Consider the following 15,080-nt stretch of genomic DNA (forward strand, 5'->3'; position numbering starts at 1 on the left):
GCCTTTGGGGCACTGCACAGGTTCTCAGGCCTTGGAGTCAGATTGGACACTGCCACTCTCACTTCCTTTTCCACACTGATTTTCATGCAGCACGTGTTTTTCTTAATTATTATTATTAATATGGCAACACCCATAAAACCAGGTTTGCAAAGATATGATGTAATTGAAAGGAATGTAGGGCCATCTAATAGAAAACTGTGAACTACCTTGAGCTAGTAAATCACGCCCTGTCTGACAGATATTGAGCATCAATTTATTTCCTTTGAAAATTTAAAATATCCCACAGCCACTTTATGAATTCACTCTCTCTGGGGTGCTCTCTGGGAAGTGCACGTTTACTTAACAAGAAGTCTGGAGTAGCGGGTCTTGGGGTTGTCTGGGGCCTTGGTGTCATCAAGGATCCACACTTCTGGCAAGTTGCACCTCATGATCTCAAGGTGGCTGCCATGGCACCAACATCACATTTTCCCCCACAACAGTGCATCAAAGAACAACCTTGATGAAGCAAAGATAGACGTGTTGAGGCCCCAAAGTAGGACAGGGCAACACCAATAGGAATGGTCCAGCTAAACATGACAAATGTCTGGTCAGCAAATGTCACAGCCATGGCATTACTGCCAAGGACGTCTGAAATGCTCAGAACTGTGTAATAGGCCTCGTTGGTCAGGATGTAGATGAGTGTCATAATTGGCATAGAAATCCCAATGGCCAGGGGCAAATTTCTTTCTGGGTTTTTGATTTCTTCTGTTACAAAATTAAGGGTGTCCCAACTTGAGTACGAGAAAGGGCAGAGTACTCTGCAAGTGCTCAGAATGTCCCTGGCACAATTTAACAAGGCCCATGACAATGATGGCAATGAGTGCCAGGACCATGACATAAGTGAACATGTCCTGCACATGTGTGCAGCCATCAATATGAGAAAGGAGGATAGAGTGGTTTGTCAGGATAAGATGCAACCTGCTTTTATACTCCATTTGGACCTGGTGGTGGATGGCAGACAGGTGCCGACAGATGCAGAGATGTCTTAAAATGTTTCTGTGCAAACAAAGATAAAAATTAGAGGCTTTGGTCATGTCAACCAGACCTGGGATTGGAAGGCTGAAAAGTTTTCCAGTCAAACAATTTCTTAGGAAGACATCATTTCCCTAGTGTACTGGTTATCCTGGTGGTTTGGGAGATCAGTGCATTGCATGTGGAGACATCAGGCCACACAAAAATCTCACGTTGTGGAAATACATTGTTTTGCTTGAATGACATTCAGATTTTCTCAGGAGAACCACTGGTTTTGGAGCTACTGAGTCCAATCCTGGCTCTCGTGGGGGAGGGGCATGCAGCAAGTACTGACAGCTAGTTGGCCCAGGAGTCAGGGAGGACAAATATCTGGATCTGAGACTTGAGTGAGCAGTAGAAGTTGGCCAAGAGGGCAAAAGAGAACTTCAAGCAGAGGGGATGGCATGGGCAGGGAGGGGGTGAGGGTGCAGGACTTACCTGGCAAATCCTTTATGGTGGTTCATGTGGCAGGAGTTGAGTCCAGGGTAGACCTGTGTGGCTGCTGTGGGAGTTGAGTTTGGCATTGACTGCCACAGAAGGTGCTAGAAAGTTTGAAGTCAGGGAAGGATGGGATTAGATTGACAGGCTGGGGAACAACAGCAACCACCATGTGGTGTGGTAGAAATTTTCTGGGCGTTCACAAAATGCCTTTCTTTTTCCTTCTGGTCGCACCGCTAGACTGTGTTTCCCAGACTCTTCTGTGGCCAGGTGAAGCCATGTGATTGAGTTCTAATCAATCAAATATGGAAGGAAGTGGTATTTGCCATTTCTAGGCCTACCCCACAAACCACCCCCTGCACAGTCCTCCACATTCTCTTCCCCCATTGGCTGGCTGGTGCAGATGATCTGAGGACCTAGATCGTGGATCTCCAAGGTGGAAGTAGCCTGGCTCCCTGAGTCACCATGTGATGAAGGGCCTGCTCTGGACTATTCTGTGAACAAGGAATCAATTTTTACTATGTTAAGCCATTGAAATGTTGGGGTTATTTGTTATGCACCTACTCTGACTAATGAGAACCATAATAAGAGCTACTAGTTGTTGGGCACCTGCTCTGAATTGGGCACTGTACTAAGGGCATTGTCTCACTTAATCTATACACCAATTCTATGGGGATGGGTACCATCATTAGCCCACTTTTACATACAAGAAAACTGAGGCTGAGAGAGAAGCTAGGGGGCACAGGTGGAGAAGCTTGATCCCCAAACCTGGACCCAAGTGCCAAACTGTGCCCTGCTGGTTGCCAGTTTTAAAGGAATGGATTGAAATTGGGTGAGGCATCAGACATAGAGAACAGACTTGTGGTTGCCAAGGGGGTGGGTGGGAAAGGGATGGACTGGGAATTTGGGTTAATGGATGCAAAATATTTTATATAGAATGGATAAACAACTAGGTCCTACTGTTTAGCACAGGGAACTATATTCAATATCCTGTGATAAACCATAATGGAAAAGAATATGAAAAAGAATGTATATATATATATGTATAACTGAATCACTTTGCTTTACAGCAGAAATAAACACAACATTGTAAATCAACTATACTTCAATTAAAGAAAAAAAAAGAAATTGGTTGAAGCAAGAAGACCAGATGAGGAGTTGTTGTAGTAATACCAGCTGGGAGTTCCTACCTGTGAAGTGGGAAAATAATAGATTATTGTGAATATTAATTATTGAAGGAATGCATGTGTGGTGTCCAGTGTAGGGTCTGCAGTTGGCAGGTGTATTATGAATATTTAATTTTTTTTCAAGAGCCTAAGTAAGAACCGATGAAGGCTTGGGTGAAAACAGGAGAGAAATATTCCAGGAGCAGCACTTGGCAGGACTTGGGCAAAGAATGAGGGAGATGGGGGAGTTGAGGGTTGGACAACCATCTTATGTTGCAGGGACGAGGGGAATAAGAAACATCTTGTACAATGTGCTGTGGGTGCAGAGGAGGGAGAGAACAGGTCTCAAGATAACCAGCAAGAGAGCAGCCCCAAAACCTTCTGAGATATGCAAATGTTCAATAGAGACGCTGCGTTCCAGGGCCTCGAGCTGCAAAGAGCTCTCAGCAAACTGTCAAACCCTTGTCCAGAGGCGTCTACTTCTGTCCTGAAGCAGATGCTTTTCATCTACACGATCTTGAGCAGGTTCTTCAACTTCTTTGTGCCTCATTTTTATCATCTGAAGATGGGGATAAGAAGTCATAGGACTTATAGGGCTGTTGTGAACGTGTGCAGAGAGCTTAGCACAGCGTTAGATGGGTAATGAGTTATCAATAAATGGTGGAAATTTTCATTAAAATTCTCTTATCCCTGACATTACTTCTCTATCTCTACATACAATGCTCAGATAATAGTTATATGAACATCGAAACAGCATCTTTGTCTGTCTTGATCACCGCTACATTTCCTGCCAGCTCTTAGGACAGTGGCTGGTTCACAGTAGGTATGTAAATATTCGTTGAATGTTTGAGCATCTTTGAATGTATGAGTAAGGAAACCCATCTCTCTTTCCTTCCCTTCCTTCCTTCTTTCCTTCTTTCTTTCCATCCATCCACCCATCTGCCGATCCTTCCATCCATCTCTTCTTCCATCATCCATCCATCCATCCATCCATCCATCCATCCATCCATCATCTTAGAAAGGCTTAACCCACAAGTTTTTTTCTTTCAGTTGTGAGTGTAGTGGCTTTACCCACAGGTTTTTTTTTCTTTCAATTCAAAATATGTGTAACACAAAATTTACCCTTTTAACCATTTAAGTGTATAGTTCAGTGATATTAAGTACATTCATGTTGTTGTGCAACACCTCCAGAACTTTTTCATCTTCCCCAACTGAAACTGGGTACCCATCACACAATAACTCCTCATTCTCCCCTCCTCCCAGATCAAGGCAGCCACCATGCTGCTTTCTGTCTCTATGCATGTGACTACTCTAGGTACCTCACATAAGTGGAATCACACAGTATTTGTCCTTTTGTGACTTAGCCCACAATCACAAAAGCTGTGTGATCCTGGGAAACTTAACCTTCCCGAATTTCCACTTCCTCATCTGTAAAGTGGCTGTAATAATAGTACCTACCTCATGGGGTTGTTGTGAAGTTTAAATGAGATAATACATATAAGGTACTTAGACCAGTACTTAGAAAGTGCTCAGTAAATATTAGTTCACATAAATACATATTCTAAATCAGCAGGCACTGGTATTGTGCTTATCATGTGTCTGACTCTGTCATAAACACTTTATGATCTTAACTTATTTAAGCCACACAACCCGATGTCATTGGTACAACCACTGTCATCCATGCTGCACGGGAGAAAAAATAAGGTGCAGAGAGGGTAAGCAACTGCTCAAGGTTACTCAGCTGGTTCACGGAGGAGCTGGGATTGAAATCCAGGCAGCCTGTTTCCAAAGTCCACAGGCTTTACCATTGCCTCTGCAATCTGCAGAGATGGTCATCCGTCTACACCCTCAGTCCTGGATCAGCCTATCAGCGTGAGTCTGTGGAGGTGCCGGGGCCTCAGACACAAGGAGGTGTCCTTAGAAGTCCATGGAAAAATCACTGAAGATGAGTTTACCGTTACTTCCCATGTGTGGTCCTGATCTGGCGGGGCCCTCCTCGTGTTCACTCACACACGTGGGTCTCCTCTGGGCCCTGGTGGTGACCAAGGGGGCTGGGGATCAGGGCCCTCCATCTCCTGCTGGGGCAGACCTGGAGCCCTCCCCAGGTGACGCAACGAAGCCGACGCCTTTTGCCTTTGCTGGCAGAGAGCTCAGCAATCCTTGGTCACCCCCTGCCCTGCCTGGTTAAGGTTAAAAGCAGTGTTTCCTCTCCTGGGCCTCAGGGCCGCCTCCTGCTGGGCTTTATTGCTTTCTTGACACCCTCGGGAGCCTCTGTAGCCCTTTAAAAGGGGCAGAGCCTGTAGTGGGCTGGCAGCCCCGGTCCTGGAGATAAGAGTGTCCTGTCCTGGAGAGCAGGTGCGGGTTTTCCAGCCAGCGCAGGCCAGAGTCCTGTCCTGAGTCACCTCCGCCCTGATGTCTGCAGAGGTGAGTACACTGCTGGCCTCTTCCTCTGCAGCCTGGCCATCCAAGCGGGTGCTGAGAATTAATTCAAGATGGGGGTACTGGGGGGCTTCTTTCTGGGCTCTCCTCCCATCCATGTCCCCCTCCGTTTCCCCCCCTTCAGGCAGCTGCATCCATGTGTGACCTGGAGTTCGGTGGCGTCAAGGTGAAGGAGCCCAGTGAGGGGGGCAGGTGGCGTGGGTGCTGGTACGAGCGGTTTGTGCAGCCCTGCCTGGTTGAACTGCTGGGCTCTGCCCTGTTCATCTTCATCGGCTGCCTGTCGGTCATCGAGAACGGGACCGACACTGGGCTGCTGCAGCCGGCACTGGCCCATGGGCTGGCCCTGGGCTTGGTCATCGCCACGCTGGGGAGTATCAGGTGGGAACAGCTCTGAGCACTCTGCCTGGTGCCAACCTGGGGAGCCAGGCAGGGAGCAGAGCTGTGGGCAGGACCCCTGGACACATGCCCAGGATCCCAAAAGCAGTATGGGTAAAATGTGGGTTGGGTGAGGGGTCAGGCTGCTTGGGTTTGAATCCTGGCTCTTCAGCCTGTGAGCTCTGTGGCTTTGACTAAGTCACTCCCCAAACCCAAACTTCCCACCTATGAAATGCGAACAGTGGGAGTATTTTCTAAATCTTATTTCTCAAGCCAACACATGAAGGAGAAAGGCCAGGTAACTCGTCCAGAGTCCCGTGGTAGAGCCAGGAGGCAAACCCAAGCTGTCTGTCCTAAACCCAGCATCTCCTAGGGGAGGCACGAGAATGAAACGATGTGAAGAGCTTAGTCTATAGTAAGCGCTCAGTCGCTGTTGGTTGCTGTGTTATTGTTACCTTTAGGACGGGGCGTTTTGCTCCAGCCTAGGGTAAGGCAGAGTTATGCAGAAGAACCCGCCGCGGGGGGAGGGCAGGGAGGCCTGAAGAGTTCCCCTTGCATAGCCCTCCCCTGGACAGGAGCTCCACTGGGAGGTCGTGGGCTCCCAGGAGAACCAACCACAATGACAAATGTCTTGGATGGAGTGTCTGTCAGGGGCCTCTAGAACCTGGTTGGTCTGTATTTAATCTCACACAGAAAACTGATCTGAGTAAGGAAATTGAAATACTGTTTCCTAGAAAAGCAGAATGGAAAGAGAACTTTAATATTTCTCTCTAAATATCTAAGGGAAGCTGCAGGTGGGATGAAAAACACAGAGTCTTCTGTTCAACGACGGGTCTGGGATTGAAGGCAACCTTTGTCACTGCTTAGCTGGGTAACCAGGGCAATTAGCTGAACCTCTCTATGTTCAGTGAAATAAAAGGGGATGGTAATAATAGCTGATATTTATTGAGTACTAACTATATGCTAGTACTCTATATGAACATGTATTAATTATCTTTGCAACAGCCTTTATGAGGTAGGGATCACTGAGGCACAGAGAGGTTATGTAAGTTGCCCACGGTCATACAGCTCTTCGGTGGCAGAGCTAGGGTTTGAACCCAGGCCAGCTGGCAGGAGAGAACATCGCTTTGCGCTTCAGGAGACTGCCTACCTGAAACGCCAGCCTTTTATTCAGCCATCTGTTTTTTGTCAACAAATATTTATTCGGTACCTACCGTGTGCCCGGCACTGACTCTGAGGTTATTGGAGCGCCCGACACAGCACCTAGCACCAGAGTAGGTGTTCAATAAGTGTTTGTTGAGCAAACCATGGATGAGTAAACTAAGAAGGTGTCTTGATTGTTTTACTGTTAATGAGTGTGAAGTGTCCCAGCCTTCTCCTGGTAGAACCACACTCTGAGTGACAGTGTCTCTCCCCGTTTGGGCTGCGGGACCTGGTGGTGAGGCTGATGGACGAGAGGGTTCTAAGTCTCCCTCCTGCAGGAGGCCGCCCCACCTCCACCTTCACCTCTCTGCTTTGGCAGAGCCCAGGCTAAGTTTGGTCATGGACCTGAATTGAGGCCAAGTAAGCCTGGCTGCCCCTCTCCCTGCCGGTCAAGTCTGAGATCAGCTGGTGCTTCCTGATCCTGCAGGAAGCTCACCCAAGGGCCTGTGCACAGAGCTGCACCTGACAAGTTGGGGCAGCTGGTCCTGAAATGTCAGCATGTTGGACAAAGTCCCTGTGTCCAGAGCCAGGGTCCTCTCTCCAGTCTCAGCTCAATGCCCTGTGCCCATTGGGTGGGCAGGCCCATTGGTGGGCTCTAAACATCTGGGTTGACATGGGAGGGCCTTGGGGTCACTGTCCCTCTTATTGGGTGTGTCCATCCCAGGCACCAGGGGGATTGGTGAGCCAACCTCTCAGGATAGTTCCTTCATCCGAGTGGGACTGGATAGGATGCCAATGGGGGTAGCAGGGCACTGGGGGCACCTCTAGGCTCTGGGGCTTGGACTGGTTGAGCATCTTGGTGAAAAGGAAGGCTCTTGGCCCATACCTTCTGGAAGGACCAGCCAACTTGAACCAGCCCTTTGACCTAGGTTCGACTTGGTCTAATCCCCTTCACATCCCAAACTCCAGATCCCAATCCCAACTTAATCATGAACCTCTAGCCTCGATCCTGATTCCCAGTGCCATTTCCAGGAACCTCTAATCTCAATTTTACAGGCAACACTAGTCACACTTTCAGACCAAAAATAGAAATTTTACTGGTTGAGTTCCACCAATAAAAAATTTTATTGGTTGAGTTCAACCAATCAGGAGCTGCTGTTCAGGGCCTGGTTTCTTCTAAGGAGAGGCTCGGATACCTGTCTTGTGCTGTGAGTTTGAAGCCTGGGGTCTCATTCTGACCTGTGGCCACGGCTCTGAAGGGCTGGATGCAGCTCTTAGGGGGTCTGGAAAGAGCTGAGGGACAGTTTCCCACCGTATTCTTGTCTGGGCCACCGTGGGGTCTGGGTGTAGGACAGGAATGGTGCTGCCCTCCCCTCCCAGGCTCTCCCCCACCACTTGGCACCTCGGGGAAAGTGGGCGTAATTTGGTGCCTGTTTTCTACCTGGGCTGCCCTTGACGGACTCCGGCCCCGGAAGGCCATCTGGGGAGGTGGTGGGGCTGCTGGGGCCCAGTGCCTGGGCCTTGGCCTCACGACTCCTTCTGCTTTTGTGGGTGACAGTGGTGGACACTTCAACCCTGCGGTGTCCCTGGCAGCCATGCTGGTCGGAGGCCTCCACCTGATGATGCTCCTTCCCTACTGGATCTCCCAGCTGTGTGGGGGGCTGATTGGGGCTGCCTTGGCCAAGGTGGGTGATCCCCCAGGGGGCTGGGCTGGGGGCTTTTGCTCTGATGGGGCTGCTGCGGTGGGTGAGGGGCAGGCAGTGGGGACTGTCCAATTCTTTTTTAAAAAATTGATTGATTGCTTGATTGATTGGCTGTGTTGGGTCTTCATTGTTGCGCATGGGCTTTCTCTAGTTGCGGGGTGAGCAGGGGCTACTCTTCCTTGTGGTGCGCGGGCTTCTCATTGCAGTGGCTTCTCTTGTTGTGGAGCACGGGCTCTAGGCGTGTGGGCTCAGTAGTTGTGGCTCGCGGGCTCTAGAGCGCAGGCTCAGTAGTTGTGGCGCATGGGCTTAGTTGCTCCACGGCATGTGGGATCTTCCCGGAGCAGGGCTCGAACCCGTGTCCCCTGCATTGGCAGGCGGATTCTTAACCACTGCCCCACCAGGGAAGTCCTGTCCAATTCTTTTCCTGTTGCCTCCCATGGGATTGGGTGGACCTTTCTACCTTGGAGGGGACACTCAAAGGGCCTTTGGAGGTGGGTTTCCTCCAAACCCACCCTGTTCTGTCTGTGTCTGGACACAGCCCTCCCTAGACAGACCAGGAAGCAGAATTCAGGACTCAAGGTTTCTGCTCCTGAGTCCATTTCTGGATTTAGACAATTCTATTTTTTTCATTCATTCATTCATTCACTTCATTCATGCTACAAACATCTCACTAAGCACTGTCTGAGGGTACAGGATATACAGGGTTATTCTCCTTGAGAAACTCCTGAACTAACTTCTCTGTGTGTTCTCCAGTTTGCCTGCCTTTAAACTGAGTTACTCTACCTTAAATGGGAGTTAATGCTCAAATTACTGGAATCCTCCCATTCCGGTAGGAAGGCTAGCTCTTCCTCTCAAGCCACAGAATTTCTATAGCTCTACACGTAACTCCATGGAAGGACTTCCCTCCTCCCTCTTTGCCTGCCTGACTTCCTTGTTTCCTTCTTTCATTCTCTCTCTTTCCTTCCTGCTGTTCTGAAGTCTCAACCAGGGACCCTTCAAATTGGAGGCCTTGCTTGGCTTGTGTTGGGGGTGGGATTGGAGGGAGTGGGGAGGTGGAAAGGGGTGAAGGGGGCACCCTGTTAGCTTGCCTGGGGTTTGGTCTGTGTCTCTAAGCGCTGCCCATTGCAGACTTTGGTCTCGAATTCCATCTTGCTGTCGTCCCTGCCCTGGTCTCCCTGTGCCCCCATTTGAGACCCTGCTCCCCTGTCTGTTTAGAATGGGGCCCAGACCTTGCTGCTCTGATTCCCAATGGAAAGCAGTGCTGGGACTCTCCCTCAGGCCTGGTCACTTGTAAACTTGTCCAACATGATGGAGACCAGTGTGGGGCAGAAGTGGTCAATCACTGGGTGCCCTCCCACCTCCCCGAGCACTTGGTAGAATCCTCTCATTTAATCTCCAACTTGACTGGAAGCCTGCATCAGTCCTTAAAGATCACTCCCCACCTGGGCCCAGGGCTATTACCATGACCACGCCTACTTTACAGAGGCAGAAGCAGAGGCACAGAGAAGGCAATAATTTGCCCAAGTTCAAATGAACTGGGGAGCAGCTGAGCCTGGATTTGAGTCCCGGGTCCAGAAGCTTGTCTACACTGCAGTCTTCCCTTCCCAGGTGTCGTGATGACCCCAAGGCCGATTTCCTGGGAAGCCAATGGGGCTTAAGCTTCAGGGCTGTTCTCATCCCTTTGAAGGGGCCTTTTAGGGGGCTGGTAATGTGTTTACCTGGGTATATGTGTTTGCAAAGTTTGTAAAAATAAGGCATTTTAGTATTCTTTCTCAAAGAGGGTCATATAAGTTACATACCCTTCAGGCCTACAATACCTGGAGCCACCGCTGGGTTATCCCCATTTACAGAAGAGCAAAATGAGGCTTAGGGAAGTCCAATAGCTCAGGCAAAGCCGCACAGTAGGAACTGGTGGAGCTGGGATGTGGGTCCAGATATGTCTAACTGCACATTGGACAGGACCCTTCCCTGGCTCAAAAGGATGGGCCCCTCCCGTCAGCTCCCAGCTGTCTCTCCACCCACAACATGAGGCTGAGCACTGCTCTCTGCAGGCGGTGAGTTCTGAGGAGAGGTTCTGGAACGCGTCTGGGGCAGCCTTCGTGACAGTCCAGGAGCCCAGGCAGGTGACGGGGGCAGTGGTGGCAGAGATCATCCTGACAACACTGCTGGCACTGGCTGTATGCATGGGCACCATAAACGAGAAGACGCAGGGTCCTCTGGCCCCATTCTCCATCGGCTTCTCTGTCACCGTGGACATCCTAGCAGGGTGAGTGCCCCTTGGCTGTGGGACCACAGTGCTCAGCCCTGGGCCGAGGCTCACCCCTGGAGGAGGGCAAGTCTGCTGAGCTTACCTGAGGGTTTCCAATAGAAGCCACACAGGTAATGTACACGGGGGAAGTGGGCTGGCAGGAGGCAGACAACAGGGAATGGTGGGGACTGTGGCATCTAAGGAGGCCACCACCACACACCTCTGATAAGTTATCGCTGTGTGGGAATATGGGCTTGGGGTGACCCTTCTAATTTCATTCTAGGGAAGTCAGAAGACTGGATTTTTATGTGAATTTTCTACTTTTTGTAGTATCAATAAACCATGTCTGTGGACTGTGTTTATCCTGCCAGCAGGCAGCCAGGTTTTAGCCTCAGACTTACAAAGAGCTTCCACACCCGTTGTCTCATTTATCTAGGGCCTCTCAGTAGGCTTAGGAAGGGATTAAGGAGACAAAGGATTATTTCTTCCCTTTTATATATGAGGAAACTGGGGCTCAGAGAGGACACAAGTGACTTATTTAAGGTCATTGGGAAGTGGCAAATTAAATGAGAGATCTGGGACAAGGGCCCCTGCTAAATATAGGGGATGAGGGAGCTCCTTCCTACAGGCCAACTCCTTCCTTTCTTCTTGGACACAGGACCAAGTGTAGCCTTTCTCTGCTCTGCCTCCAGCCCTAAGTCATCCTTTGGGAGGTGGAGTCTGGGGAAATGCATGTGCAGAGCTGTGGCAGTGCTTTGATGCCTCCTAGTGGCTTTTGGTTCACTTATAAGCCTACTGACTCATCCAGTTGGCTTTGGCTGCTGGCCACAGAGTGGGGTCTGTGACGGGTGAGGCCTGAGTGAGGACCCCAGCTTGAGCGAATGGGGCAAGGGTACAGGCACTGGGACTAGAGAGGTGCTCTTGGGGAACAGTCCCTCTTTGGGAGATGCTGGGTCCCTAGCTTGTGGTGCAACAAAGGCCTCAACCAGATTCGAGTTAGCACTTGCACATGAATTATAGGAGAAACATGGGCTCTATGAGGTATGTACTTTCATCTCAGCTGAAACACAGAGAAGTTAAACAAAGGTCATAGCTAGAAATAGCTGGGCTGGGTTTTGAATCCAGGTCTGCTTGACCCCAAAGTTCATGTAGCTGAAAACTGCTTACTTTGCCTTACCACCTCTGGAGGAGGATCCATCTTCCTTCCTGCCGTCACTGAACAGGCACTACTTGCTGCCCATGCTTCTAGAAGGGTGTGTGGGGAGTGGCAGACTGTAGGGAGGACTCTGGGGAGGGGGTCAAGCCTTTCACTTTGGAACCTCCCAGATCGCCATGATATGGTAGCTTAGAGGGGGTTTCTGGGTAGCATGTGACTTAGGCCTACTTGGGGAAATGAACTTGGGTGAGTCGGGGCTCCTTGGCTGAGATTCTGCCGACCATTCTGGCTGGGTGTTTGTAGGGGAGCTGTGTCTGGAGCCTGCATGAATCCTGCCCGTGCCTTTGGACCGGCTGTGGTGGCCAACCATTGGGACTTCCACTGGATCTACTGGCTGGGCCCGCTCCTGGCCAGCCTGCTTGTAGGAGTGCTCATCAGGTAGGAATGTGACACAGGGTCATGGCCCATCTGGTGGGCATGGTGACAGTTCCTAGAACATCCAGGTCTAGAGGGCTAGGGTCTCGCTTGGGTTTGGAGAAGAGAAGAGGAAGCCTTCTTCAGAGGCAAAGATTATGGCTCTGGGACCTTTGGTGGCAAGTGACAGAAATCCATCTGAACAAAGCTTTCATCATAAAGGGGAACTCATTGGCTCACATAATTGAAAAGTTCACAAGTGGCCCTGGCTTTGGTGGGAGCTCAGACAGTGTCTTCAGGGCTTGGTCTTTTTAGGCTCTACTGTCCTCTGGGTAGATTTCATGCTTGGATAGGCTCTCCAGTAGAGGCAAAGATGCCCACCAGGCGCCCCAGACTTACATCCTAGCAGGTTAATAGCTGGAAACAGAGGAAACAGAACAACAGCTCTTACAAAGGTCTTGGCTCTGCTGTTCTCTGAGTTGGACTGGTCCAGCTTGGGCCATGTCTACCTCTGAATCGATCTCTGTAGCCATGGGGCCAGGCACTCTTATTGGCTATGTCTGGAGCATGAATCTTATCCTGGAGTTGGAGTGAGGTCAGCCTCATCTGAACAACTGTATGGACTGAAAGTAGGGGAGAAATAGCTCCCCACAGGGGTGTTGTACAACTCAAGGGTCCCTGTCCACATAGAACACCATGTTAGTGGTGTCCCCAAGAGCATGCATGTCATGAGATGCCAATCACATAAGACACAATGTGAGCAGTGCTCCCTGGAGCTGGGCAATGGGTAAGAAGGTTGATAGTGTTGTCAGAAGGATAATATCCGCTTGACTGCTTCTCCTCCAGCTCTCTTCTTGTGAACCTCAAGAATCCAGAGTGTCCTTCCTTTCTACTCCAGGTTGTGCAGGGATACAAGTAGGTACAGTGCCCGCTGTCTGGACGAGGACAGGCACTGGGCTGAGCTGATCTAGACTGCTTGCATCGCTGCCTGTCTGCAGTCCGGCTTAGCCTATGGGTTAGTGAAAAGCATCACAAGTAATTCTCTGATGCTTTCAGAATGGTAGAGATGGGGATCTTCAGGAAAAGGGTTAGAGACCCAACAGGAAAGAGTTTCTCCCTCTCCCCAGGGAGATCTGGCTCTTGAGGCTGGAGAGGCTCAGGAAGGCATCTCTCTGGAGAATTCTGGGCCTGGAGGCATTCGATGGAGGGTTGGGTCTCTCCCGGAGATGCAGAGACCTCACTGGGCCACCTTTTTTGTAGGTTCTTCATTGGAGATGGGAAAACCCGCCTAATACTTAAGGGGCGGTGAAGCTGAGATGGTGGAATTCCTGCCGCCCTAGGGGCCCTCAGTGGACCTGTCCTGGACTGCAGACCAGACAGGTCTGCATTTCCTGCCGGGGCAGAGCTCTGAGAAGTGACTGATACGCTTCCCCTGACTTGGGTCTGGCTTTTCAGATGTGCAGGTTCTTTCGAATTCCTTTGTGCTCATCAGAGACCTCAGCCTGGGGAATGTGTTGCCAGCAATGCCCAGAGACAGATAGAAACAAGCGCAACAGAAGAGCTTTTCTTGACAGGGAAGGTCCCAGGAGCAGAAGAATGGGTGGAAGAGGTGGCCGTTTATGTGTCTCCGCTCACTTCCCTCATCCTCTTTCTCCTTCTCTTATTCCCCGATTCCTCTGTTATAGAAGGGCCTTCTTTGGTCTGTTCCCTTGCAGCCTGTGCTGTCAATCTAGCTTTGCAATAAATAGTCCAATGTTTCCTTCCGTGTGCCCACTGGCTGGCCTTTCCTTTCAGAAATGGACACCACTGAGGGGGGAAGCAAAAGTCTGGGTTGAGCTTTAGCTGTCCAGAGTCTAATTAGCTCGAGCCCAGCTTAGAGTCCAGGGCCAAGGCAGGTACTCAGAGTGCAGACCAACCCAAAGCCCATCTCCCTCTTAGCCAGGGCCCAGGGAGCTCTGTCCGGAGCTCAGAGTCCATTCTGGAGTCCAGTTTGGACGCTGGTCAGAATCAGTTCCAGATCACAGACCTCAAGACCCTGCTGAAGAGCCCAATGCAGACTCCAGGGCATGGTTTAGTGCCCAAAGCTATCCAGGACATGGACTGACCCACTCATGGCACTCCAGCTGGGGATGTGCGTGGGTATGGGGGTGGACCAGAGCTGCAAGGATTTCCCAAGGAAATATATAATGTGGCATAATACAGGTCTGGAGAGACAGAGGCATTTAGATGGAAGATACGAGTATAGTGAATAACTAAGGATAAAAAAAGAATAAAAAGACACGTTCTGAAGTTCACACCTTAAAAGTAGAGTGTGTATCTTCTCTACAAGAATCTATGGGTAATTTATGGAAGGTGATCATTCTAACACCGCAAAGGGGTGCTAGGGAAAAATAATTCTCAACAACGAAGAAAAACATCACCCACTTCTACCAGACAAGCAAAATACTCACCTGAGTAAAAAGGAAGAAAATGCTCACTGGAGAATATTACCAATACAATGAGAGATTGCCTGTTGAGAAAATGGACACTACCCAAATATCCAAGACATTTTGGAGAAAAAGAGAATAATAAATTTCAATAACAACAAACATAAAGAGAAGAGCTACTCAGACAACCTGTGTTCAATGATGTGAAGGTAATTGTAAAAATAGCTACTGACACTAATTGAGCACTTTCTACATGCCAGGATCTGCTTTGTGTTCGAAACGTGGTAATTTATTTCATTTTCACAACTGTACAGGTATGTATTATTGTTATTATTTTTTTTTTTCATGTTACATATGAGGAAAGTGAGGCACAGAGAAGTCAAATTACTTACTCAAGGTCACTCAGGAAGTGGCAGAGCTGAGATTCAAATCCCAGTGGTCTGGCTCCAGAGTCTGGGCTCTTATAATGTTCATGTAATCTTAAGACATATAGCTGCACTTAAAGACAAATAGTGGGGGCTT

At 49.6% G+C, this 15,080-nt stretch overlaps 1 protein-coding gene across 1 annotated transcript; it reads left to right on the forward strand.

Annotated features, from left to right (window-relative positions):
* Nucleotides 1-4,879: 4,879 nt before the first annotated feature.
* On the forward strand, nt 4,880-13,880 carry AQP8 (aquaporin 8). The gene is made up of 6 exons (XM_060033085.1): nt 4,880-5,078; nt 5,218-5,471; nt 8,170-8,296; nt 10,366-10,580; nt 12,022-12,156; nt 13,393-13,880. The coding sequence occupies exons 1-6, from the start codon at nt 5,067-5,069 to the stop codon at nt 13,439-13,441; spliced, it is 792 nt and encodes a 263-aa protein (XP_059889068.1). The 5' UTR covers nt 4,880-5,066; the 3' UTR covers nt 13,442-13,880.
* Nucleotides 13,881-15,080: the final 1,200 nt, after the last annotated feature.

This window comes from Delphinus delphis, chromosome 15, assembly GCF_949987515.2.
Source record: "Delphinus delphis chromosome 15, mDelDel1.2, whole genome shotgun sequence".
Lineage (NCBI taxonomy): Eukaryota > Metazoa > Chordata > Mammalia > Artiodactyla > Delphinidae > Delphinus > Delphinus delphis.